The 26,690-nt window shown below is 43.4% G+C and overlaps 1 protein-coding gene across 3 annotated transcripts in view; it reads left to right on the top strand.

Moving 5' to 3' along the window:
* Nucleotides 1-26,690, top strand: part of FGD5 (FYVE, RhoGEF and PH domain containing 5) — a 152,110-nt gene that overhangs the window by 31,938 nt on the left and 93,482 nt on the right. For 2 of the 3 annotated variants that reach the window (XM_084633330.1, XM_084633329.1), the window contains exon 3: nt 3,609-3,692. The exons of the other annotated variant lie outside the window; for it this stretch is intronic. In XM_084633330.1, the coding sequence (XP_084489456.1) occupies nt 3,609-3,692 (84 nt within the window). The remainder of the gene's footprint in view (nt 1-3,608; nt 3,693-26,690) is intronic. 3 annotated transcript variants of the gene reach the window in all.

Below are 26,690 nucleotides of genomic sequence, written 5' to 3'. Positions count from 1 at the left end.
CAGTCCTGGCCTCCTACTACAGCTATGCTAATCTATCTTAGTCCTGACCCATAGCCTCCCCCCTGCAGATATGCCAGACTTGGGCTTCTCACACACATCTCTGTCAAGGCATCATAATGCTACTATGTGGCATTCCCTACTATTCCAGTCCTGGACTCCCCACACACAGTTTAACCAATGCCCCTGAATAGTATCCCCTACTATTCCAGCCTTGTACGCTGATTTCCAATGTGAAAAAGGGCCCATTAGGAAATACAGTAGAAACCAAGCCATCTAGGACAGGACTTATATTGAGATGGTAAAGAGCTGGGAAAATGCTAAATGTTGGCTCTCACATCTAGCCTGACTCTATTCAAAGCTTTCTGAGGTTTGGGTAAAAAATTAAAATACCTTTTAGGGCTGAGATTTTCAAAGCTGTCTTGAGTTTTGAATATCCAGGGGTGTTGGACACCCAGACCCCATTCATTTTCACCAAAGTATCCGCATGCAGAATGCCTCATACACAGTAATGAATCTATTCTCACACATGCCCCTGTGAGGTAGGGAACTGAAGCACAAAGGGATCATGTGTCATGCCCAAGGTCATCCAGGAAGTAGGTGACAGAGGCCGGATCCTGCATCATTAAGGTTAATGGGAATTTCACCATTGATTTCAATAGGCATAGGATTTCCCAGGCAGTGAACAGGGGTGGCAGAAGTAATTGGTCCGAGTGGTGAGGTTTCGAGGCCGTGAACTTCTGCAGCATACTTTTCATGGTCTGATTAAATCTCTCTACCAGCCCATCGGATTGGGGATGGCACCGTTTTTCTGAAGGCTTTTATTTTCAACAGTTCCTTCCTAAATTGGGACATAAGCTTGCTGCCCTGATCTGTGATTATTTCCCAAGGGCCATCGCCTTCATGGGGTGGAGCAGAAACTCCTTGGGGTTCGTAGGCTCATCTCATTGGGTCATTTCTTTGTTCTTCCACAAAATCCATGTTGTCGGACAACATGTCGATCACTGCTGGCTCACTTTATTGTCTCCATTGGGGCAAGTCTCTCCCGCCCCCATCGAGCCGTCGTCCGCGGGAGGCGATATTCCTTCTCCTGGGTCTTCCTCCTTGCCTTTGCCTGGTAAGGCTTGCATCTCGGTTGTCTCCCCATCTCCAGCATCACTGTCTGTCCCTTTCAGAGGCTCCCCATTCTCAGACCTCATCAGGTCTCTAAAAGATCTCCAATCTCTCCCAGTTATCACTGGATACACAAGGTTTAAGGCTATGCCCACCCAGATATCCTCATTGTGGTCTTGCACCCTCAATTGCAACTTCTTTGTGGGGTAAGGGCACATATCCCCATCGATGCACGGCAGATAGATGGTGCCCATGGCAACTGTTACTAGGAACAGCTCCAGGTCATCCTCCAGCCCCATTTTTGTTAGCTTTAGTGGAGGACTCGGGGATGGGTCTGGGATAGCGTTGCCCACTGCTGACCTCCCTGGTGCACTCTGGGGATGAAACAGTGTGGCCATCTGCTGCACCAGTTGTTGCTGCTGATCTGTTTGCTGGGCTGCTAATTCCCTGATAAGCTGCTGCTGCTGCAAGGCTTGGGGGTGTTGCTGGGCAGCCAGCTGCTGGAGCAATGGGGTCTGCTGCTGCTGTTGGTGGTGCTGCAGATCCACAGCCCATCTTTAGCTCACTCTCCTTTTTCCAGGTTGCCCGCATTCACCAACGCTTCGTAACAGGCTTCACTCTGGGGCCAGCAGGCCTAGTGGTCAAACCACAGGCAAACAGTCTCTCTTGAGTCTGGGACAGTTGTTCCGGGCAGTGCAGGGGCCCAGCATCCAAGGCACAGTTCATTGCCGCTCCAGCGGAGTCCTCCGGAATCTCTCAGGCAGCCAGGGGGAAGAGTAGAGGGATCCAGGCTCTCCCTCTCCACTGGGTCCCGGCCCAGGGAGAGAGATGAGGAGTGGCTCAGTCCCTTCTGACTGCTATTCCAGATCAGCCTCTCCTGGCCACTTCCTACCTTCCCTGTTTTCCCTTCAGTCTGGGGCATGGCCCAGCCTTCGCCTTGCAGTCACAGTAATTCAGAGCCTCAGCTGGGGAGCACGGGGGCTTTCCAGTTCACTCTCAGACTCCATTTGTGCACCCTGGTCAGGGAGAAGGGGGAAAAGAAGCAGGGTCAGGCCCCCGCCCTCCTGGCTGAGTCTTACTCACAGCCCTAGTCCTTCCCCTGTAGATCACTCTACTTCAGCGGCGTCTGCTTTCTTACAGCCAGTCCCTCCATTACTCTCCCACTGGCTAACTGCTGGAGCTCCCTTTTAAGCAGGTCCTCTGAAGGGAGCATGTGTTTCAGCTGCTGAGGGACAATGCCTCCTTGGCCCAGTACTGTTCCACCACTCCATTAACCTTAGTGCGGGGTCTGTAATCCCCATTGCACCGCCACAGAAGGGCAGTCAAACCTGTGTGATCATTAATCTGAATTGCAGCCAGGAAACCCTGACTGATGCATGCATGCTGAGTCATTACTGAGGTTCACTGTAGGTATGTCTACATTGCACAGTTAGCTTGGGTCCTTACTCAGGTTTTAGTCTTAACCCCCCTGTTGTACACACACAAAGCTTCTGGCCCAGTTTTGGAGGTGCTTTAAGCCTTACAGGGCTGGGGAGGTTGGAGCCCTAGCTCTGCTTTATCTCACACTGGAACCCACCCACTTTGCACAATCCAGACTAAACCACTTGAGTGCTGACAGCCCTCCAATGCCTTCCCATAATTTCCCCTGAATGACAGACAGGTTGTTCTCCAACTGTCTGTGAAAGACTCCTAGAGCATCTCAGCAAAAAGAATCATGGGATTATGCTCCCCCACACACAAGTGAGTGCATAAACAGTAAGGACACAGTAATGTGGGTATGGCTTTGTCCTGGGAACACTCACACCTGGGCTAAGCTGTCCCAGGTGTTCAGACTCAAGTGCCAATCATCTGGGCGAACTAGGTAGCTAAATTCCCTCTAAGTTGCACAGCCATGCAGCAGACTATCAAGGGACGCACCTGCATGCAGAGAGGTGTGCCTCTCCCCAGCCCTGGGTTGCTGCAGTGAGAGAGGGCTGTGGGGGAGTCCTCCCCAACGCTTGCACCCCAAATCCCTCATCCCCAGCCCCACCCCAGAGCCTGCACCCCCAGCCAGAGCCCTCACCCCTCCACAACCCACCCCTCTGCCCCAGCCCTGAGCCCCCTCAATCCCTCGTTCCCAACCCCACCCCAGAGCTCACACTCCATCCAGAGCCTTCATACCCCCCATACCTCAACCTTCTGCCCCAGCCCTGACCCCCCTCCCATACTTCAAACCCCTCAGCCCTACCCCCCGCCACACATCACCTCCATATTGGTGCATATAACAAAATTCATTCCACACATGGATGTAAAAAATTAAAGGGAACATTGCTATGTGGTGTAGATATAGCCATAGACTTTGCCAATACAAACTATGTATGGTACTGTAGGTGAAATTTATACCTACCCAATGTGACAGGGTGTCTTTGATTAATGTCATCACAAAGAACCTCTTTCAGGGTGTTACTTTTCAAAACATGATGCCCTTTAAGATGTTATAAATGTCATTCTTTGCATAGGCCAGGAGACCGCAAGTGGGAAATGCAAAACCCAGAGCAAGGTGAATTTGAAGCAACTAAGCAACTACTTGGATGCAATAGCAGGTGAGCTTTGCAGATGAAATGCAAAACTGGCATATTGCATTGCAAGGTTTTAAAGGTGTAAAATCCAGCACATTGCAGAGAGCCAGCACAAGTCCCACACACCACTTAAGTCTTCATTTGAGCCCTTAAGTGCTCATTAGCCCTTCAGAGAGCACCTTGAGTTTATCTATAAATGTACAAATTAATAGAAGGCACATTGGATTTATGTAAGCTGATTTCTTAGTGAGTGAAGCTTTGTTGTTTGGTACTTCTACTCGTGGGTAACCCTGGTTCCTCATCCCTCACAGTACATCCTCCCAGCAATTTGATGAGTTGTAAACACATTTTAATTTGATATCATTTTTCTTATCAATTGGACTTGTTTCAGAGAGTGACTTTGTAATCAGAATAAGAGTGCTGAAGGGTGTCTACCACATACTTGGGGCCCTTCATTTGGGGGTTTTAGTTTAATTTTCCCCTGGAAGTTATCAGGGTTTATTACTCCAACAACAAAAACAGGTGAAAATTGGTGGAAAAAACTATTAATATTTTTTCTGGGTAAATACTGGAGTTTATTTTTGTGGGTGGCAGAACAAGGGGAAAAAGTATTCAGTAGATTAATGCTTTGATGAATGGAATTCAGTGTGGTTTGCTGCAGAATTAGAACAGAACTCAAAACAAAATGTCACCTCGGAGTTTAAGAAAACAATAAATCTCTAATCCCCAAATAAAACTTTTCATTCGAATAAACAGTTTCCTGTTGTTGACTTAGAATTATTAGCCTATAAATATTTACATTTAATAATCAGGCCATACCATCTGCAGCGCACACTCTCAACTTCATCCTTTCCTCCTGTTTTTTTTTTAAATTTTTGAATACTTCCTTGTGTTCTGAAATGTATTCTGATACAGATTTTCGTTTTCTTCCTGTAACGGGGTTCACTCACCACTGTGGTGCCTCCTGCTGGCTGTCTTGGGAATTAGCTCTGCCTGTAAACGTGCCCTCTTTGGGTGGTGCCTCGCCACCATCGCTCCTGCTCTAGGACCCATGCCCCTCCAAGGATCGTGGCATCCTCTTCAGTGACACAGCCCTCCAGCCATGACACACACTGTGCTCCTCCCTTCCGGGAGACCTGCAGTCCACTGTTCAGCCACTTCCATTAATGGCTACCACAGCAAACTGTCTGGTCACTTTCTTGTGGCCCCTGCCTTTTTGCCCTCGCCTCAGGGCCCCACCCTGCAAACCCTAGCAACCAGCCAGGAGCAGTCTCTCACTCCCCCGGTCCCTGCTAGCAGCACTGCTCTGTCCAGGGTGCTGGCAGTTCTCTAAGGCCTCCAGAGACACAGTCCTTCCCCCCTGGGCTCCCACCACAGAACTGCCCTCCTCTGCCCTGCAGCTCTCTTTTTATATGGGTCTGCTTGGTCCTGACTGGCTGCTCTCCTCAGCCCTTCTCTGATTGGCTGCCTCCTGCACAGCCTCACTAGGGCTCTATTAATCCCTTAGAGCTCAATGTGGGACAGGTGCCCCATCACATTTCCCATTTTAGTGTATCAGATCTTTAAACTGTTATCTGCTAACAGCTTGAAATGTGTACATGGTCAGATTCATCAGTACGTTCAGATGCACACGCATTTCAGAGCCTGTTTATTGTGTGTATCTTCTAGACTAATACATAGCCTTACTTCAACAGGCAGCTTTGCATCTAAGCACAGACTAATGTATTATCGTAATACATATATCTCATGCAATGTATTATATTTTCCTAATAAAACAAATTATTTTTTTATATATTTGAAGAATACAAAAGTAGGGTGAAAATCAGAAAAAAATTAATAATTCCTTTTGTAAAACCTGAGACTTTTTGTATAAAAATTGCTTTAAACTGAAAACATGCTGTATCACTTGAAGCATGGATGTAAGAATGCATATGCCATTTATTCCACAAGGTACAATTCTAAATTTCCTGGAAGTAATGTTTCTGATTACCATGACCGGCAGGGTTGAGTTTACGATTATTCCTTTATTTGGCACATGCCCAGATTTCCTTGAGCTAATCTGTTCACAATCATATGGGCCAAAAGTCAATTTCAATGGAGTTAAACCAGGGTTGAACTGGGCCCCTTGTGCATAGCAGCAGATTTACCTTGGGTGGTGATTATAGGACATAGGATGAAGTCCGTGAGATGTAATGGTACTCAACACCTTGTGGAAGGAGCTCAGCTCCAAATAGAGGCAGGGAGATGAGGTGTGAGAGACTGGCCAGTGCATGTACAGATTTCAAATTACCAGGTCCATCCTTGATGCAGAATATGCCAGGAATGTGTTATCTCCCACATACACCCTGGTTGATCTTATATTTATATTTGAGATTTATAGAGTGAGAGATTGGTATCACAATTCTGAGGCCGTTCCAGAATCCTCTTTCCTTCACTGCTAAATAATACAGTGTATATATACCATACCATTAAAAATGCAATTGCTTTTTTGTTGTTGTTACAAATCTAATCCAATAGTTTATGGTTTGTTGTTCAGGCCGACAAAGTTATTTATAGCTGATAGTACACTTTTAATTATCCTGCAAGAACTCTGCTTTCATGGGACCCATGGGGGTTTAATGTAAAGCGGCCTTAATATAGGCTTTTCAGTGGCACACAACAATTAGTTTTATCTTAATGGACCAATTAGAGTTAATGGATGGGAGAATGTATTTAAGAGGCACTGTCTCTTTTGCCAGGACCCCCCCTTTAAAGAGCTAATAAAGGACCCTTTCACTTGAGTAATTGGTTGGCTTAATTAGATGATATCTCTTCAAAGGCCTGAAGGTAGCAGATTGAGGCCTATCAGCAGTGAACACCTTTTTGTGCTCTGTCCACATATGCTAAACCTACTTCACCTTTGGTTTATCGGTAGCAACACAGGGGTTCTTCTGGCTTATCCTCTGCCTCAAAGGGAGCATAATTAGGCTACCAGTACCTGCCAGACTGTTAATTTTTAGATCCTTATTTCTCTGGCAGTCTTCATCCATCTGCTCAACCATTCCTTCTTAGCCCTCTGATAGTAAAGGCCTCTTCATTTATTCTTCATCTTGCTGAAGGATTTGGACCCATCTATTGGACACAGTTAGCCAGTTTGGGCCAGCAAATCACGTCTTAGCCCGCTACATCTCCTTGCCAACTTCACCTTGACTGACTGACCTTCTGACCTCCCCACCCAGACTATCACTCCAGTTTCTGGAATGGAACTTGAATTCCAAGAAATTAAAGCAAAGCTGTGGATCAGAAGAGCACAGAAATTTCTTCCTCCTCAGCTAATTTGACTTCGGAAGCAATGGCTTGTAAATTATATGACACCTCCTTAGGCCTGATCTTGTAGTCCTTACACGGGTAAAACTGCCATTGAAACCAACAGGAATTATGCCTGAGTACGTACTGTAGGATTGGCCACTATAATTTTTTTCCTATAAACTTGAACCCCAAATGCTTCACAGACTTAAATAATACAAGATAGTATATGGCAGTGATGTAAAGAAATTACAGGGTGAATAAACTCAGGCCAATGATTGAAAATGAGATAGATGCATAATGAAACAAGGGAAGAAAAAGACATTTTAAGCTGACAGCTAAAAAGGGGGATGGAGGACTGATGAGGTGAAGTGTTAGCAATGCTAGCCTGGGATTTCTGTGAATATTATGCAAGGTTGGGAGACTTAGGAAACACATTCATTGTGCCTTCAGAACTCACTGTGCAACCACTTCACTGTCCATATTTCTTGCTTTGAGACATGACAGCAGATAATTGGAGGCCCAATTTCTTACACCACACACGTTAGCAAATCTGCCTTTCAGAGACTGAGGGTAAAAGGGAAAGATGAGGGGATGGGAGGAAGTGTTCAGAGTCACACAGCTTCTTGTAGAGTCCCAGATGTTAAGCATTCAGCTTTGCTTCTCTGCTTTGGAGAATTTTGCAGCTCCTCTACTATTACAGAGACGGTTACTGCAATACAGGGAAATTAATGTTACTACATGTTGCCCCCTAGTCTTTGGGAGATATAAGCCAGTTAGTAAGGCCCCAATTACCTGTATTCATGTACTTGCAGAAGAGACCACTGAGCAGCTTCAACATTCCAGAAGCTCAGTTTATTTTCACGGTACAATTGCTGAGTATCCAATCTTAAATCTGCCATGTGCTTTCATATCCAAAGGGAACCCCGGCCAAAAGGACATCCTTGAAGATAACAGCTTTCTGACTAGGGCCAGCAGTTTACTCCATTCCTATGTCCTCCCCTCCCTCTGAGCTTGATAGGAAAGGCTGCCACACCTTCCCCTTCTTCTGATATGGACACCCTCACATCACTTACAGGTAAAGTGGCCTGATCACACTGAAGCATAGGAGCCATGTCATGTTTTCAGTTTTTGGAGGAGCTAGTTGCAGACAGGTGCAAGGGAAATGGATGGCAATCTCATCAAAATCTCTACATTTTCTTGAGCTTATTTCCCCACCATGATGGCATTCAGAAACCACTATTATATATGGATGTCAGAATAAGACAGTTAATGAACAATTAAAACATTCTCCTGCCTCATGCCCAAATATCAGGGCAACAGCACGCTGGGCTGAGAACGACATTGGGACTCACATTTGCTTGTGCTGCCCTGCAATCTAAACCTTCAAAGGTATTCTCTTGGTAACAAAAGGACATTGCCATTCATAGCATTGGGTTTTCAAAAGCACTCAGCACTGGTCTAACTTTGTTCGCATTGAATTCAATGGTAAAATTCCCAATTGATTTCAATGAGAGCAGAGTTAGGCCTTGCTGAATGCTTACAAAAGTACCACTCACAACACTTAGTAGACTTTCAGTCAAGAACAAGCAAGATTGTGTAAACTGTACAGATCTTTTTCCATTGACAATGCAAACAGCTGGAAGGTTCATGCTGTGGGCTATGATAGATGCACTGCTTAATCTCTCACTCCAGTCACAAACAGGTTTGTTTGTTTGTTTTACTAGGCGAAATACTTTTGTGATCTTTACAGGTTTCCATGTGAGCCCACCACAATACATTTCCCTCTCCCTGTTCTGCCTGTTCCCAAGCTGGCTGCACACAGTTAATAAAGTAGCTGATCCTGTTAAGTCTGTACTGCTCCAGGGAATGACAGTTCCTCTTCCATCTTAGAGTCCTCCAGAGCAGAATGGAGCTGATTAGGTTGAACTTGTGGTGAGTGTTTTCCATGGAAAGTATGGAATAGAAAACTGGCAATAAAACCAAAATAAAATGTAAAGCGTCTTGTTCCAAGTTTTAGTTACTAAGTTATGGTGCCAAAAGTAAACAAAGGAAGATTAATCGTTTGGCTAAAAAAGGAAAGAAAGGGAGGAAAAAAATAATCAGGGCCATGCTCTCGGTCCCAGCTCTACAGTATGTGCCATGTTATCAGTGAGTTACTTTGTGTGATATGTTCTGTCTTCTTCCTAGTGAATCCAGAGCACAGAGTCAGAAAAACAGGGAGAAGCCTTTGTTATAGTCAGAAAAAGGACCACAAAAATGAATCCAGATGAAAAAAGAATGAGCTAGATGCTCATTCCAAGTAAAGTAAATTGGTGCTGCACTAAATAGCGCTATGCCATTTTATACCACCTGGAGAGCTGACCTGATATTTCTAATTGTCAGCCATGCTAATTCAGTGTAGAACCTGCAAACTAAAGCTGGTCTGAACAGTCGTGACTAAAGGACATGTTGATGATGGTAAATGTTGCTCAGAGTCATATTGGTTTCGACTCTCAGATGCTATAGCATGGGGGTTGGTGTGCTAGCCTGGTTCTAATACCTACTCTCCTATGGCAGTGTGACCTGGGATGAAAAACTTCGCTCTAAATCAGACAGCGCACGGCCTGGGTCTCAGACCCATTTCCGTGGAAACATTAAGGTTTTGGAGAAAACCAAATTTTGAAACCTTGAAAGTGCCTGCGAAATGGAATTGCCATCCTCTGGCCAGCTCTACTGAACGCCACGCTGGATTCTTTCTGCCCCTTATATGATCACTAGTAACAAAGATCCTGCAATCCGAGTTTACCATTCTGTTGGTTATGCAAGAAGCAGAATAGAATGCAGCTTCCTCTCCCGTCGCAGCATTGATTCTGCAGTGCTTACGGAAGTTAAATCTTATGCTGTCAACAAAGCAGGTATGCGACTGCATACACACGGGGTTGCAGATCTGTTGAGTGAGAAAGTACATTTCTTAGACACTAACTTGAATGACTGAGGCCCTGGAGTTTTTGATTGTTGGCATGCAGGAGCTAAGGCAGAGCTTGAAATGATTCTGTTAAAACAATTACCATTCTCTTTTTTTTCTCTTAACCTCTTCGTGTGAATTTAAGGTGATATGGGGACTTCTTTTTACCCAGAGAAAAGCATGGGCACCAGGAATACAAATATCCCCAATTCAGCCCCAACAATAAGCCTCAATTTAGACATATGAGGACCACAGCTAGGTGTTAGAGGGTAGTTCCATCTCCATGGCCTCTTGGCCTCTTTATTGAGGCCTGGTCTACACCTAAAATTTAGGTTGCCCTAGCTGTATCACTCGGGGTGTGGAAAATTAACAGCATGTGAGACATAGTAAAACTGACCAAAACCCTGGTGTAGACACCACTGGTTGGCAGAAGAATTATTCCAATGACCTAGCTACTGCTTCTCGAAGGAGTGGATTTACCTCAGAGAAGAAATAAAAACTTTCCATCGCTGCAGCAAAAGTCTACACTGCAGTAGTATAGCTGTAGTGCTTGTCGTATAGACATACCCTGAGATTGCCAACAAGGGGACCAATTAGAGCCAGCTGTGCTGATGGGTTTTGTGGTATAAACACTGAATCACTAGGAACTATGCTGAGGAGCCACCAATTCCTTTAACATCGGTCAACAAGCACCCATCAAATGATAAGAAAAGGAGGACTTGTGGCACCTTAGAGACTAACCAATTTATTTGAGCATAAAATTTCATGAGCTACAGCTCACTTCGTCGGATGCTGTAGCTCACGAAAGCTTATGCTCAAATAAATTGGTTAGTCTCTAAGGTGCCACAAGTCCTCCTTTTCTTTTTGCGGATACTGACTAACATGGCTGCTACCCTGAAACCCATCAAATGATAGTAACTTGCAGTCAGTTTTCCTTTCTTGTAGGGTTTCCTCCCCTTTCTTCCAACATTTTACAGGATCCACGGCATAACTGTCAGGTGACATTTTGTCAGTGACAACAATATCACATCAGGCCACAAGCTGCCGCAGTACCTCTCAAGGCATGACACTTAATTATGGGATACCTCATTGCCCCATTGTAACATGTTACAGAGAGACCCATCTCATAGGGGAGCTACTCAGAGAAGTAAGAGAATATCCAGGCTCTGCATGAGATGAAATGTCTCTGATGAAAAGTCAAGAGAATGGGATGATAACCCTCCTCCCAGTATGCTACAGGACTAAAGAAAAACAACAGGATGTTTGAGGGAGAGTCTGGAATGCATCTTCCACAGATGATGGTGGTATCACCTGAGCCATGGCAAAGATGTGTGAGTGGATTCTTTTGGAGGAGGGACTGAAGGAGAGTAGAAAAGAAAGGTTTTGGGATATGGGAGGAAGCATGTTAGGTAAGGAGTGATTTCCTGGGAATTCGTTGAGTGGTGTCCGATAAAAGATGCCTATATTTGCAGTGTGTTTCATTTCAACAGATGATTAAACAGATTGTTTCTGATCTCCCACAATTTTGTTTCCCAGCTTCACCTCATGTGATTTGGTATGGAGCTGGGACAAGCTCTTTCTCTTGCTATCTGGAGCTACCCCTTTGTCTGTTTGTAGCCTTTCTGCCAATGGCTTCAGCATTATTGTTTGTGCCTGACTTCATATACACAAAGATATTCTTGAATTGGGCAGCATTTTTCCTTTTTCAGGCATGTACTTTATGTGTAGGACTAATTGGTATCTGTGAAGAGCAGAGATGGCTGGGCCACTGATTATACTGGTATGCTTCCATCCCTGGAGAAAGAGAAAACAAATAATTCACTATATTGCTCCCACAGGGTTTAGGGATAAGTGTTATCAATCAGTGTAGAGCGTTGCTGTAGAGAACCACAGAACAGAATTATAGCAGAGTATACTGGGACGCTTTCCGAACCTGTGATGAGATTAGACAACTTCAGTCCATTTATCCAGGCTCTCACAGATCGCATCTTCCAGGGCAAAATTCACCTTTCGGATTCACCCTATGGATCTGAGCTGAGGATTCCACACTGGTCAGTTTGCAGAGCTTTCAGTAAGATCAGTGGACATACCACTCACACAATGATGGCAAAAAACATTGCAGAGGCAGGCACGGTCACTCAAAGATGAGAATTTTGCCCCCTGGCAGGTAAAACAATAAATACTGAGTAAAACCAAAATTAATCTGCATCCAGAGCATTTTGTCAAATAAGCAGAATCAAGTTTAAGAAATAGAAGAACGCCTGGCTCTTGCTAGCTTTTGTCTTTTGTTTTCCTGCCTAAAGTGGTTATAACTGGGCCATGGCTTCTGGCCATGTAACAACACAGGCTCCATGAACTGACACTTCTGAGGCTGCTTGTATTGCTGGATCAGTTGTTTGTGGGTTGGAAGGAGTGATATGTGGTGTGGTAGAGCACTGCTGATCTCTTTCTTGGAGTTACCAATCTGTATTTAAAATTCTCCTTAGATTTGTTTCTCTGTCCCAATAGCACTTATTGCAGCAGGTTCTGTGTTATACCTCTGCTTATTTCCCCTCTGATCTTGTTCCTTTATAATGCAAGTATTTTTTGTCTTTGAAACCTGTTGCTGTAAGTCCTTGGAAGGCTGCCACAAATCATCTATCTGTCTATCTATCTAGGCATTTATACTAGCTCATCACTGTATCATATACATCTGATGGGGGCTTTGGTCTCCATCTTAAGAAATGACCAGGCAGATTCCTGGTATTTCATCCTAACATAAATATGTCCATTAAGTTCTGTCTGTGTCTGTGTCTCCCATTCTTCCCTCCTCCAACACTTTGTGTCAACATTCCAGTTCTGGATCTGGGCAATAAAGATACGGGATTCAATGATTGTATGTATGAGCAGCATCACGTGTATTAGAACTGCCCATCATCTGGATGTCATGAAAAGTTCTCAGTTCCCTATCCCTACAACAGCTGATGATATCAAACAATCACCTAAAATTAAGCAGTTAGCATTTTCCTGAAGTGCCCACTCTTCTTTAAGTGTTTTTCAGTGTCCTTATTTGTTGCATGGGAACCACAGAATCCTGGCCTTAGGACTTAGTAGCTAAGTGGAGGGGACACTGAATTCAAATATTCCATCTTCAAATGTCACATGTAGATCTGGGCCTGAACCAAAACCCTGGATTTGAACCCCATGATACAGGACTTGAAATCAGCATCTGAATGTTGCAGCTTATGTCTGTCTCTGATATCTACAGAGTTTTAAAACCAGCATTTGGGGTCTGCTAATAATTTGGGACCTTAAACCCTTTGTTTAGTTAGATTCTCCAAAGCCCATGGAAGTCCATGTGAGTTTTACTGTTGGTTTCAATGGAAGCAGAAGGGGTCCTCTTTATACTCACACAAAGCCTGGGTGGTAGCTGCCTATTACTAGATTTCCTTCCTGCAGCATTCTTGTTGCTTTCACCTTTAGGGCCAATTTGACTCTTCAGCAGAGTCACATTCTTCTTGAACACCTCACTTTTCCCACACAGTTCTGGAGGTGATTGTTTAAGATTCTCCAAAACATACCAGAAGTCATTGGTTTCTGCCTGGTTACTAGAAGGGGTTAACCCTTTGATGACTGGAATTGGATCTTCCAGGTATAATGCAACAATATGAAATGCATTGTGGGAGATCCCCACCAGCTAACTCCAAAGCTTAATAATTTTGAGTGGCACTCTCAACCTTCTCTCCCTTAGGGATAGCCCTTGGACCTTAGACATTGGTGTTGTTACTGCCCTGAAGAAAATACCCTTAACCGGCCTAACAGAGAGGTTGTCTCCACTCTATAAGTGGTAAAAAAAGACTACGGATTTCTCCATATCTGTAGTATTGCTTTTGAAATTCCAGATTCTGTTGTCCATTGTCTTTCCCTACCTGCACATATCCAGCTGTTGACCTATTTTATGCATGGATGAAAGTGAACTGAAATCAATAATGCTGTAAATGTTTAGAGGTCATTCTCTGATTTGGGCTCAGTTACATACAAGTTGTTTGTAATGCCAGTTCGAAGCAGGTTGATTCTTTTAAGGAATCTTCATATTCACTTGTGCTTGTTGACTCAGCCCTTGATACACCCAGCAACCTTTCCTGATTTGAAAAAGATCATTCCTATGTTACAAAAACTCTTGAAAAAAGATGAAGTATGGAAATTCATCATCTGCTATGGAAAGATAACTGGCTCTATTATTGTAAACACTTTAGGAGCACTAAATTTTATCCTCTCTCCTGGCATTATTCCCAACAGTTGTAGAAATTCAAGAACTCATCTGACTGTAAAATTGTGCCCTCCATCTTCAGCCAACTCTGTTGCCACCTCAGGCCTGTTGAGTTAGATGCCAAACACTTAGGGCTGTCTATTAATAAGGAGATTATTAAAAATGTTGGCTACTGCAAGAGGTGTTTGAATCTGGTACAGCGTGTTGTTTGCATCCCATTGAGTCTCTTTCTAAGGTGGCATCTTTCTTTTTATGATTTCACTCTTCTTAACTCTAAGGGAATTGTGCCAAATTGTGTTTTCTGTGAGGACTATAATGTGTTGCCTTACTCCATTCCCCTGTTTAATGATCTGATTTACCTAATCTGTTAAACTGAGTTCCTCATATCAAACTCCAGAGTAGATGAATCAATGGTCTGATCCAGAAGGGCATATCAAAGCCTAGAGTGTTAGAATTGCATATGCAAATATACATGTGTAATTGCCATATTGTTTACACCAAAAGCCACCCAGAGAACAGAGCTTTGGAAAGCAACACTTGATCCACACAAGGCAAAATTCTCCTTTCCGACCCACAGGGCACTGGTACATTGTACATTCTTTAAGAGTCAATTGCATGCACGGAGCAAGACAGCAGAATATCCGACTCAAGATCTATTGTGTGGATTTACTCTACAAGCACTGAGCAGTTCAAACAAACTCCACTGCATGCCATTATTATGTCTCCACTCTGTCTAGCCTCATAGCCTTGTGCAACTTCCTCAGGATGACATGATTTTAATGTTCTCTAAGATGCCTTACTGCATTTTTCTTTTTTAAATTGCAATTCTATGGGCAACAGCAGTAGATAAATCTTCCGTCGTTTGGCGCTCTTGTCCTCCATGAGTATATGTACAGAAAGCATCATGCCAACTGTCTGATCGAAAGGAACTCAGCGCCCATAACTCAAGACAACCCCCGGCAAGAAATGACGAGATGAGCAAACACACATGCTAAATACTTCCAGATACATTTCTGCATCCCTGACTGACTACAGGAATGTTATCGTTAATCCACAAAGCATTTAAATAAACATGGCTCTGCCATATCAGGATAGGGCTCTGAGGGATGAATCCTTCTCACCTTGGAATAAATGGCAGTTTTGTTACTGGCTTCACTGGAGCAGGACTGTGCCCCAAGTTAAACAGCCAGTACAGTTCTCTGTTAGATACTGTCGTATCTGAGCACTTCAGAACACCCCCGTGAAGCAGGGCATTGCTTTTATCCCCCTGGGGAACTGAGGAAAAGAGCGGCTAAGTATCTTGCCCACAGTCACACAGGATGTTGGTGGTGGAACAGGGACTTGAACCAAGTCCTTGGCTAGTACCCTAGCCATTGGGCCATCCTTCCTCTCAAACATAAATATCCACCGAACGACAGGCTGATGGCCGGATCTCCCAGAGGTGTAAATAACCCTTTTCTTTTTTCTTGTAATATTATGCACTACTTTCTTTGCTGGTTAGCACTGTCAGGGTTTATGGGAGAAATGATTGTCAAAAGGATATGACCGGAGACAGAGGGGACCATATTCTGTTCTCAATTCACTAGTGTAAAGACCATAGAGTTACTCCAGATTTACATCAGTGTATCAGAGACCAGAATATGACCCAGAGTGGTCATCTGAAACAGAAGAATGGGAAGAAAATGCCATATGATTTCATTGTCAGTGGCAGTTTGTACTTGAGTTGAAGGTGCAGGATCAATTCATGCATGTCCTTCTGAATAGTGGGCATTTTCCCTATTTTCCTCTAGCTCTCTCTAGATGAGGTACGAGGAATATTCAGACATGATACAGATAAATGGCCCGTACTATCTGAAGAAGGCAGAGAGGTTTCACATTAACAAAATGGAGATTTCACGAAAGCTTATGCTCAAATAAATTGGTTAGTCTCTAAGGTGCCACAAGTCCTCCTTTTCTTTTTGCGAATACAGACTAACACGGCTGTTACTCTGAAACCTGAGATTCCTATTGTTACTAGCTTGTAAGATCTTCATTTTACTTACGCTAGCTAAGACTTCCAAGTGATACTGGGGTGCTTGTGCCTCAGCATTGTCTATGGGTAAATACTGGAACTGTTCAAGTGTGAGACCCATCCACAAAGAAAGGGAGGAGAAAAAAGGGAGAATTGACAAAGTATAAATAGTTGTGTTGATCCCTTAGAAGAGGCTTTGCCAACTGTGTCCCTTGCTATTGTCTTTTGATAGAAAAAGCTCTTTACATGGAAAGCTAACGATTTAATGAAAGTAAAAGCGCTGCAGTTGCCAACACTCAATGTAAATAATGCATACTGAGGAGTCTATAAAGGGCACAGCAGATTTTAATAACCTATTATGTATTATCAGCCTCCCATTGTACCTTCTGGCACAGCAGGGCTTTGGGTGTGGTGCATCCTAACGTCAGCCATTGCTAGTTCATTGCCAGGTCATCTCTAGGGAGGAAGTGTTCCCTGTTTACAGGAAATGCAGGACAAGGGCCTGTGAGCCAGGCTGAGCTGCAGGCAGAGGTCTGAGGCGGCTGAAAGCCTTGTCCAAGTGCGTGGTGGAACTGTGGGTGTGTGCAGCTTGTCGGAGTCCCAAGGACGCTGTGGTTGTTTTCCAAAATTTCCTAAATTTTACTGGTGCTTTTGTTTTTCTCAGAAGCTTTAGGTTTCCCCTCCTTAACTGTGGGGGGGGGGAGGGAGGAGAGGAGGATGGTCTCTTTTTAAATCAAAATCCAGATCCTGATCATGTGCCAAGCCCAATAAATAGGTTCAGTACAGGGGTTCCTGCTGAGAACAGGCTTCTCCTCACAGACCTCTGCAGCCATTGGAGCCTCAAGGCTCCAGTAACTTTAGCAGTTGGTATGCACCTCCTTTCTGAACATGTGGGGCTCTGGCTGGTGAATTCACACAGTCAGAGATCCAACAAATATGCCCTTATCTCTCCTCTACCCCCATACTCCCTGCAGGCTGGAGTAGAAGCAACACACACATATGGAATGGAGACCTCCCCTGAGTGCTCCTTGCATCCTGCCCTACCTCATAGAGTGGAAAACTGCCCAGTTGGCAGCACGTACACCTGGGATGGGCATGGGGGCAGGGGAGGAGAAGGGGAAAGATTTTACCCCAAGGCAGGTCACATGGGAGCATAGGTTTTGCCATATCTGATCAGACAATTCATCTACCAAATCTTGTAATGCTCCACATCAAGACTAAAAAAAACCAAACAAACAAAAGTGAAATGTACCTAATCAGCTGCACCATTTTGTGATCTGGGAGAAACAATGCCTTCCTGACCCCTGCAGGCACAGAGTTAATGCCCTGAAGCATGAACTTTGATTATCGTCTCGTTACCTTGGCTTCCACAGCTGCAGATATTATTAGCAATCATAAAATTATTTTGGCATCTTTCAAAACCCAGCTGCAAATTTGTCCTGATGATCTGCCTTGGCAGTGGGTTGGTTGGTGGAATACATGCTACATTAATAAGTATTTCCTTTGATTGGCCTTTAATGTCCTCAGATAATGAATCACTGGGTTTTTTTCCCAAAAAAATATTCCAAACCAATTTACAAATTGGGTCAAAAAGAGAAAAGATATATGCAGTTTTTCTAAAACAAGGAAATTCCACGGCTGTTCATTTCTGTCCATTACCATTGGTATATTAAGTTGGTATCTATTTAAGATATTACAAAAGGAGAAGTCACTGTCTGAAAAAAGATGGAGTCTGAGATATTAACTGCTGGGCCTTTAAAAATAAGGTAGTGGACTTGCCTTTACAACAAGAGATGAAGTTAGTCCTTGTTCTCTTTGAATTTGTTGATAAAGGGCTAACTGGAAATTTCCCACCAGCTTCAGTGCGATCTGGCTCACAGCATTTTATGTGTGTTGGCCCATACAGGTATAGGTGAGGGAGCTGGAGTTTATTCTGATGCATTGTCAGATTCATGCTGACTGGATAATCTTGTGATGGAGGATGTAGAAAGGGCACAGCTGGGTTCTCCAACCCCAAGGAAAGTTTGCAGCAATGGCAGCTAGAACAACTGCCTTTTGACAAGTGAATCAAACACATTTGATTTTAAACCAATGCATCAAAGCCATCCTTGGTACAAATCTATCCACTTCAGTGGAGCTGCACCCACTTCCACTGAATTTGGCCCACTGATGAAGAGAATAAATAGTTGCATCTGACAAGGCAATTTCTACAGTCACTGCTGACTATGGGTCCAATCCCAATTCTAATGTGGTCTCTACTGATCTCAGTGGGAGGGCTTCATAATTTCACTTTAACAGAGACTTGGACTTCCATCATTTGTTCAGAGCCCTGGCTTCCCTAATGGGCAGACAAAACATATATTAGACGAAGGAACATTATATTCCCTGATGACAGCACGGAACATACAGTGGTAGCCATTAAAAATCAACATTTATCAACAGATACCTCACACAGAGCACAATTACTTCCTATTTTAAAGTACAGTGGAAATGTGGGTATCATATATACATATTGATAACTGTTGGCCAATACTGACTTTTTAAAGGTAATTGTACTGTAGAAATGGGTCCATGGATGTGCTTGCTTGCTTGCTTTCCTTCCTTCTTACATAACCAGATTCTGCCCTGATTTACACGCATCCAAGCCCCTTTGAAGCCAATGGTAATGCAAAGGAAATAAATCACTGGATTATTTGGCCCTTTAAGTGTTTTGATGATGGTGGGAATAATTAAATTGCATCATCCACTCTGCAGTTTTCTGTGAATACAAAAAAGGGGGGGGGAAATGGGGTTGGGGGAGAGAGAATCTCTTGAAAATGTTGGTTGTGGTGTTTGGGGGGAGGGGTTGTTGTTTTTTGTTTTTTAAGAATTCCTGTTAATAAACAATTGAAGACATTTCTCTTTTTTTCTGTCCTGGAAACGCCAACTGACTTTGGGGTTTTTTGTTTTTTTTTTTGTAATTAAATGAATACTGCCACAATATTAAAACCCAAGCATACGTTTTAGATCATGTTTCTGGGAAAAGTTACAGGCGGTATCCTTTGGCTGACCTCTGAACGTTGTTAGCTAGTGGTGTCCTTTTCACTGTATATAGGTCATAATGACAAGTTATGGGTTTGGTCCAAGTGTGAACGAAACAGAGATTCCTTAAGTACTACACCTTTTTATACCCATAAGGCCTTCTAATCCATCTTCCAGAATAACTGATTCAGTTACAGGAAGCTAACTTAACTTAGCTGAAGTTGGTGTGTAATGTTCCAACATGTTCTTTGATTAGGAATAGGGTATCAACAATCCATATCTGTTTCTCCAGACACTGCATTCTATAATACTTGTAAGACAACTTCCAAGGGTCCAAATTTTATAAACAGAAAACCTGGGCCCATCTGTCTCTGAGAGGTAGGCAAGAATGAGGGAGGGGTTTGGCAGCTGGAATGTGAGCAGTTAGGCTGTCTTTTTGGACTTCATCCTCTGGCCATGCCATGCCCCTCTGGTCCTGCAGACTGGAGGCATGGGACCAGAATGTGTAGACTCTATGGATCTAGTACAGCCACAGAATTGTCCCTTTGTTTTGTTCCCCTCCACAGGGTTCATGCAGGAAGGGTCACCAATGCCAGAATGACAAAATATATGAATTCTGCAGAAACGATTACTAGTTCCACCTTATGCAGCTTCCTGGAGGTGTCAAATCACCTCTATTCACCTCCAGAAGATACTGAATCAGTCCTCACCCCCTGTCTGGCCAGTCAATTTCCTTCACATTTAGACTATCAGTGCACAGTCCGCTGCAAGAGAGAAATGTCTTGTAAACGTCTTCTGGTGTTCTGAGGTCATGCGCCTATGCACAGCCTGTAGATATCCTTTCTTATGAAGCTGCGGTGTTGGAGTCTGCAGGTACATTGACTGCGCTGAGCATCCTTTAACAGCCAACATTTAGATAACATAGGCTAATAGGTCTTTTCCATCTTGGTAGCTAGCTGCCTTCCAGGCTTCTAAGGAGCTATCTGATGGAGAGGTGCATGCTTCAAATGTGTCATAAAGCATAACTAAGAGCCCAAGGGGGACATTAATACAGACACCTTATCAGACAGGCATGTTACCACAGGAGCATCTGAGGAGCAAGAACCATGAAGCAGAAGGCAAACAATATGAACTCTCTTTCCTAGCTGATCAGACATGTCATTGCTGTAAAAACTCATTTAAAGCAAATCACAGTGTGCCAATCCTGAGAGGTGCAGAGCACCCTCAAATCCCCCTGACACCAATGGGAGTTGCACCCCTCAGGTTTTGGCCCTCTGTTTCCTTTTCCATTTATCTTTGAGACAGCTGGTGACTCCAGAGCAAGACAGTTGGGAACCTGCTTTCCATCCCCAATATCATGCATGTACGTGGCTAGACAGATGTGCAGTTAGCCGTGCGTGTGCAGTTACGGATTTGCATGCACACTTCCAATGTGTGAACACAAATGTGTGGCCTCCTTGGGCACTGAAATGTGGGCCCCTCATTACTGAAGTCCTCTTTGATTCCCTTCTACCCTTCCAACACCTCCAGTCAAATTCATATTTTTCGCTAGTGTTGGGTGAATTAAAAAAATAAAGTTTAAAAAAATTATTTGCTCATTGATGGGGCGAAAGTCTGCAAGCAAGTTATTTGATGAACCATATTTGGCCATCCATAGAAATGCTTCAACAACAAAAACATTTATTTGGGAATCGTTTATTTGGGGATAGTTTATTTTGTTTCTTTATGAATAGCATTTGGCCAGCTCTTCCCTCTGCAGTGTATACCAGCACTCAGTGCATTTCCTGTCCACTGATTGCATGGGTTCAGATACCTTTCCCAACCTGCTGTACCGACATAGAGCACACACTATGCAGAGTCCACACTTGGCCCCTTCTGGGGTTTCACTTTAGTAACAAAATAATAATATAATGATCAGCTCAGACCTTCTCCTGCTCCTATAGTTTCCCTCTTGCTTTGGATTACTGAGGCCATGTGTTAGATCCTTTCTCCCCTGAGAGCTACGCTCCTCTCCCTTATATCTAATGAGCAGGTTACTTTAACTCTTGTTCAGCAGCATCAATACCTGCTAATGGAGGAAGGTGTTTCAGGCAAACACTGCCGGCCTGTTATGCTGCAGTACAAGTTATGCTGTTATGTACCTGTTATGCCGGCCTGTTATGCTGTTATGTACCTGTTATGCTGTACAAGTTCTCCTATCCTGTAGGTATCAACTCTTCAACTACTTATGATGTAAGTGCTGCTGAACAAAACGACTTTTGTTGCAAAGCCTCCTTTTGTACTGATTCAGTCAGTTAAGGTTAGCCTGTCCCAGTAGGCCCATTGCTTCGTCTGTTGTACTGGCTAACTCTTGGAATGATTACAGGCCATTGCTGGAGGAGCAGCAGATAATGTGTCTGCAATCTGCTCTCATTCAGCCATATCATTGCTACAAGCAAGAGAATTAGTTGGGGATTACAGTGTCTGTTGAGATATTGTCAGCCATGGAACTTTTTGTCCACCCTCTTTTATTAGCATCTTTTGCTGCATTCAAGTTGATTGCTTATATTAAGTTTTACTTTGCAGAAATTTTAATGATCTAAAGAAGAGTATCATTTAGCTGACTTAAGAAATGCACATCTCCTTTTACAGAGGCTTTGAACATTTATGACTCTATAATGGTTAATTTTATAGAAAATCTTAGCCTCATTGCAGGGTAGTTTAAGATAATAAATTGAGGGGCACACTTTACATACTGGAAGCATGTGCTATTTAAGTTGCCCGAAGTACTAGAGTACATTTGAACGCAATGTGAGAAAGGTAACACAACTAGAGTAAGTGATGAACATTAGGTTTCAGAGTAACAGCCATGTTAGTCTGTATTCGCAAAAAGAAAAGGAGTACTTGTGGCACCTTAGAGACTTGAAGTGAGCTGTAGCTCACGAAAGCTCATGCTCAAATAAATTGGTTAGTCTCTAAGGTGCCACAAATACTCCTTTTCTTTTTGATGAACATTAGTATCTTAAAAGATAGCAGTCTCATCATGCAAATTCCTGATGACTTTAGAGGTACTGGGTTTTGAGCTGAAATAACAGGGAAAGTGAAGATAAATTTCCTATTGTAGCGTATTTTTCCCTCCAACCCCACTAAAGGGACATTTACTTTGAAGGAGGCTGGCAAACAAACACAAACCCCATTGCTGTTCTTTTTGTCTGCACTGCAGTACAATCAAAGCTGGTTGCTTTCTAGAAAGAGATCCAAGTTCACCCAGCCATGTATGCCCGAACTGGGGTAATCTGATGCTGATCATCTGCAAGGGTCAGGAAGGATTTTTCCCCTACCACATATAACATTGGTAAAATGCATTATGCAGGATTTTTGCCTCCCTCTGAAATACTGGCCTTTTTTAGAGATAAGATTCTGGACGTGATAGACTTTAGGGCTGATCTGGTGTGGCAAGCCCTATATCCCTATGCTGGGGAGTGTTAGGGAAGAAATCATGAAGACCTTTTCTTCACAAGGTACAAGGGAACACCAGATGGCAGTTGAGATGAGAAATGCCCGAGCAAAGATAGTTCAAGCTACAGCATTTTAGTTGGGGCAGCTGCTACTAGGTCTGAATAGGCTGCTTGGCAAAAGATTGTAACTAATAACAAGTTGCTAATCAGCTGTTAGTCAGCGGTACTGTCCGTCTTGATCAAGATTAAAGACAAAAGAAATAGGAAGCTGCTGGGGATAATGTGTAACTATCGTTGTGCCCCACTTTATTGGAAGCTTCTTAATTCAAAGCACTGAGACTGGATAGTGAGGTGCATAACTATGAGCTTTATTGATCATGTCTGGACCACTTGGGTATTCACACTGCACTTGACTCACCAAACTCCCAAAGTCCTGTCTAAGCATGTCCTGGGCTCATTGTGAAACCTGGCATGGATTCCCTGGCAGTGTGGAGAGAAGGGGGTGGGGGTCTCATCTTCACCTGTTCCAAAGATCCAGTCAGGGTCTATTATCTACTTTATCTTTTCAGAATAATTTCTAAACAGATTTGCTATTGAAATATCAAGAGTAGCACCAGTTCCCTTATCAGAAGAGATTCAAACCACCTTGGAATAGAAAGCAAAGGCCAGGTTGCTTTTAAAATCTTCTAGTGCCTATTGAATGCTCAGCCTTACCCTGTCTTCCTAATGACACTGACCTTTGCAGAAGACATTTGGCCATGAAGATATTAAAAGGGAGCTATCTCATGGGACCCACTCAAGGGGTTCAGTGAGAGCATCTCAGAGTAAACTCAGCATTGATGCTTTTCCAGCAGAGTTGCAGCCTTAACTGGTCACTGTTCCAAGGGTGGAAGCCAGGGGAAAGGCATAAGCATGCATGAGCCTAAATACCTTTGGAGATCTGGGCCAGAGCGCTTTATTAAAAACAAATTGGATGCACAATTCCACATGAAAAATGCACGTGTGATTTCATGCCCAGGCCATGTGTGCAATTGCCAAGACTGTGTGTGAAAAGTAGCTGCATGTTAATCATGGCTGTTTGGGTACTCAGTTACCCCATTTGCACACATAATATAGGGCTAGTTGCATGCACAAATAGAGCATGTAATTGCTCCAACATTTTATATACACTGTTGCATGCCTCATTGCTTTAATAAAATATTCAGGCCCATTGAATAAAATTGGAGTGGATGATCTGAGGCCCTTGGAACATTTGAAGTGTGAGGTTTTATGGGCTACGCTCCCTGGCAGAGGAAAAGTCTGCTCACTAGATGGGTTCTCCTGAAGTCCCACAGTTCAAATGGAGCACATGGTACCAGAGAAACTCCTGCTGAAGTAAAAGGAATGATCAGCTCTCAGATTCAGCATCTCAAGGAATTCTTTCTTATGCTGCTTTTCAAAAATCTAACATAGCATGGAGGAATCCCATTTCTCTCGGCCAGATGCACAGAGGAAATTGTATGCAGGTATATGGCATACAGAACATGAGCTACTAGAGTGAATGCACTCCAACCCAGGTCCATTTCTTAACAGTCTGAAGCAGGCCTATTGCAGATCTCAGCTTCCCAGATTTGTGGATATCAGAGAGTGAAGCTCTGTATTGTGGTGCAGAGAAACCAGCATGAGAACCAAAACAAAAAGACCACAGTGCACAGCAACCCGCAGTGTGTTCTCAGAGATGATGAGAACATGTGCTCTTTCCATGCATGGAAAGGGCCAACATGTGAGTGGACTGGAAAGAAAATAATCACTGGAGAGTAAATGTTAATCAGCTTTGATTCTGGACTGCAACCTTTCCAATGTTGCCAAAGGCAGTAACAAAACGTGTAATTAAGAAAAGTAGAGAGCCATTTGGATCCCCAAAAAAGGAGTTTTCTTCATGCCTCGGGTCAGCTGAATAGCTGGATGGATTTAACGTGAGCAGCTGCAACAGCCAGCTAGTTCTCTGTGAGTCCCAGGGCTTCCAGAGGCAAAGAGAAAAGTTTAAGGATGAGTTTTTCAGTGTCATCTGAGGGAGTTGACATTCAATGGGAGTTGGGTGCCCCATGCACCTTTGAAAATCCCACCCACAAACTGGACGTTACCCATGAAATTGAAATGAATGCACTTCTGTGCTGAAGAAGCAGCATTGCAATCTATTGCTCATGGCTCTTTTTCCTATTTACCTGTAATGAAAATAACACTTTCTTGTAATTGAACAAACCATGAGACTTCCAAAGCATAGTATGGGGGGCTGATGTGAAAGTAAAAGGGCAGCCCCAAGTCAGTCAATGATGAGGTCATTAGTAGGACAGAATAGTGTAGATCACAAACCCTGGCTTCTCCTCAACATGGTTATTTTCCTATTTGGCAACCAAGATGGTCTGTGCTCCTCATTACATAATAATTCCTTACACTTGTACAGCACGTCATCCTAGATCTCAAAGTTCCTTCTAAAGGTGGGCAAGCGTTATTATCCCCATTTTTCTGAATGCCTAACAGAGGTTAATTGACTTGCCCAAGATCACACAGTGAGTCAGTGTCAGGGATGGGATTAGAATTTAGCTGTCAAATTCCCTGCTGGCATAACTGCACTGATCTCAGTGCAATCAGCACAATTTATAGCATCCCACAGGCTGCTGTAAGCAGCCCCAGGCAACTGGACCCAGTGCAGAGACACACAAGAATGAGGGAGTGGAAAGATGACTTAAAGACACATTTGCACAACACATCCATTGCCAAGTGTTCCTCAGCTGTAGCTCAGGATCCACGCTCCAGGAGGGAGACATTTTTAGCATAGCATAAGAACGTGGGAACATAACTAGGGATAATGGTATGTAGTTAAGCAAAGGAAAATGGATGCTGAATGTCAGGATGGACTTTCTGACACTGAGGTTTATTAGACTATGTCTCCCTAAATTGATGGAAGATGCCCCAGGACCTCAGTCAGACTGGTCAGGAGAAGGTGCTGGAGAATATATTGTAAGGAACAATCCTGCATTGGTTCTGGAGCCGGACAAGAGGACCTACTAATTTCATAACAGTGCAATCCACTATCATCCCTTTAAAAATAAACCAGTGCTGCTGGAGTGAAGTGCTCCAGTAAATGAGGTCCCGTGCCACAGGAAGGCAATATTGCAAGGTTTGCTAGTGTACTAGCCTTTAATAGCCTCATTCATAATGATTACCACAGTAATATACTCAGGCATTCTTACCAAATTATAATGTGCTCTTACATGAGCATAATGTAGTCATTTATCTTTGGGAGAGAGCGGGAAACTTAATTCTGCGTCTGCTGGGACAAACAATTACAAATTGCAGAAAGGCAGTTTCAGAGAGGCGGGAGAGAGAAACAGGCTAAGCTGTTCATAAGCCTCCCCATGTATTCCTCTATCTGCTTTGCTGGTGCTTTGGCTTGTGCTGAGCTAGCAGCCTCTTTACCACTTCATAGCTCATCTCTTTTGTGAGTTTTTAATAAAGAAAGATACAGGCCCACTTAAATATCATCAGCAAGTTAACAAGACAATCTACCATAGGTTGCACGCTGGCTTCACAGCTATCATCGTGCTATTAGGTACCCTTCTTTGGTAGCAGGTAAAACTGTCCCCCTACATAGCCAAGTATTCTGTTTAAATCATTCACCTATGAGAGAAGGGGACCATGACCCTGGAATTTCGCTGTTGGGATGTAGGAGAGCTGGTCTAAACAAATGCCAATTGTTTTTCACTGGAAATATCAAAATATTTTCATTTTTGGTTTGTTTTTTGGTGAAAAACCATAACCAAGCATTTTTAGGTTTTCAAAAACTTGTTAGCTAAAAAAGTTTTACTGAAAATTTAAAATTTTTACTTTTTTTTTATTTTGGGGCTTTCATTAAAACCCCAGAATGTGTCAGCCATAAGGAACATTTTCCATAAACATTTTTATTTTGATGAAAAAGCCATTTCTCATCAGAAAAGTTTCAAACAATCAGCTCTCCACTGAAGAAAGAGGACAAGGAGGCACCTCCATCTCTTTACAAGTGAAGCTAGGTGAAATAATAGAATCAAACATG

The sequence above is a fragment of the Lepidochelys olivacea genome (assembly GCF_965140295.1).
Source record: "Lepidochelys olivacea isolate rLepOli2 genome assembly, chromosome: 7".
NCBI classification, from domain to species: domain Eukaryota; kingdom Metazoa; phylum Chordata; order Testudines; family Cheloniidae; genus Lepidochelys; species Lepidochelys olivacea.
The sequence above is the reverse complement of the archived record's forward strand: the minus strand, read 5'-3'. Positions and strand labels throughout refer to the sequence as shown.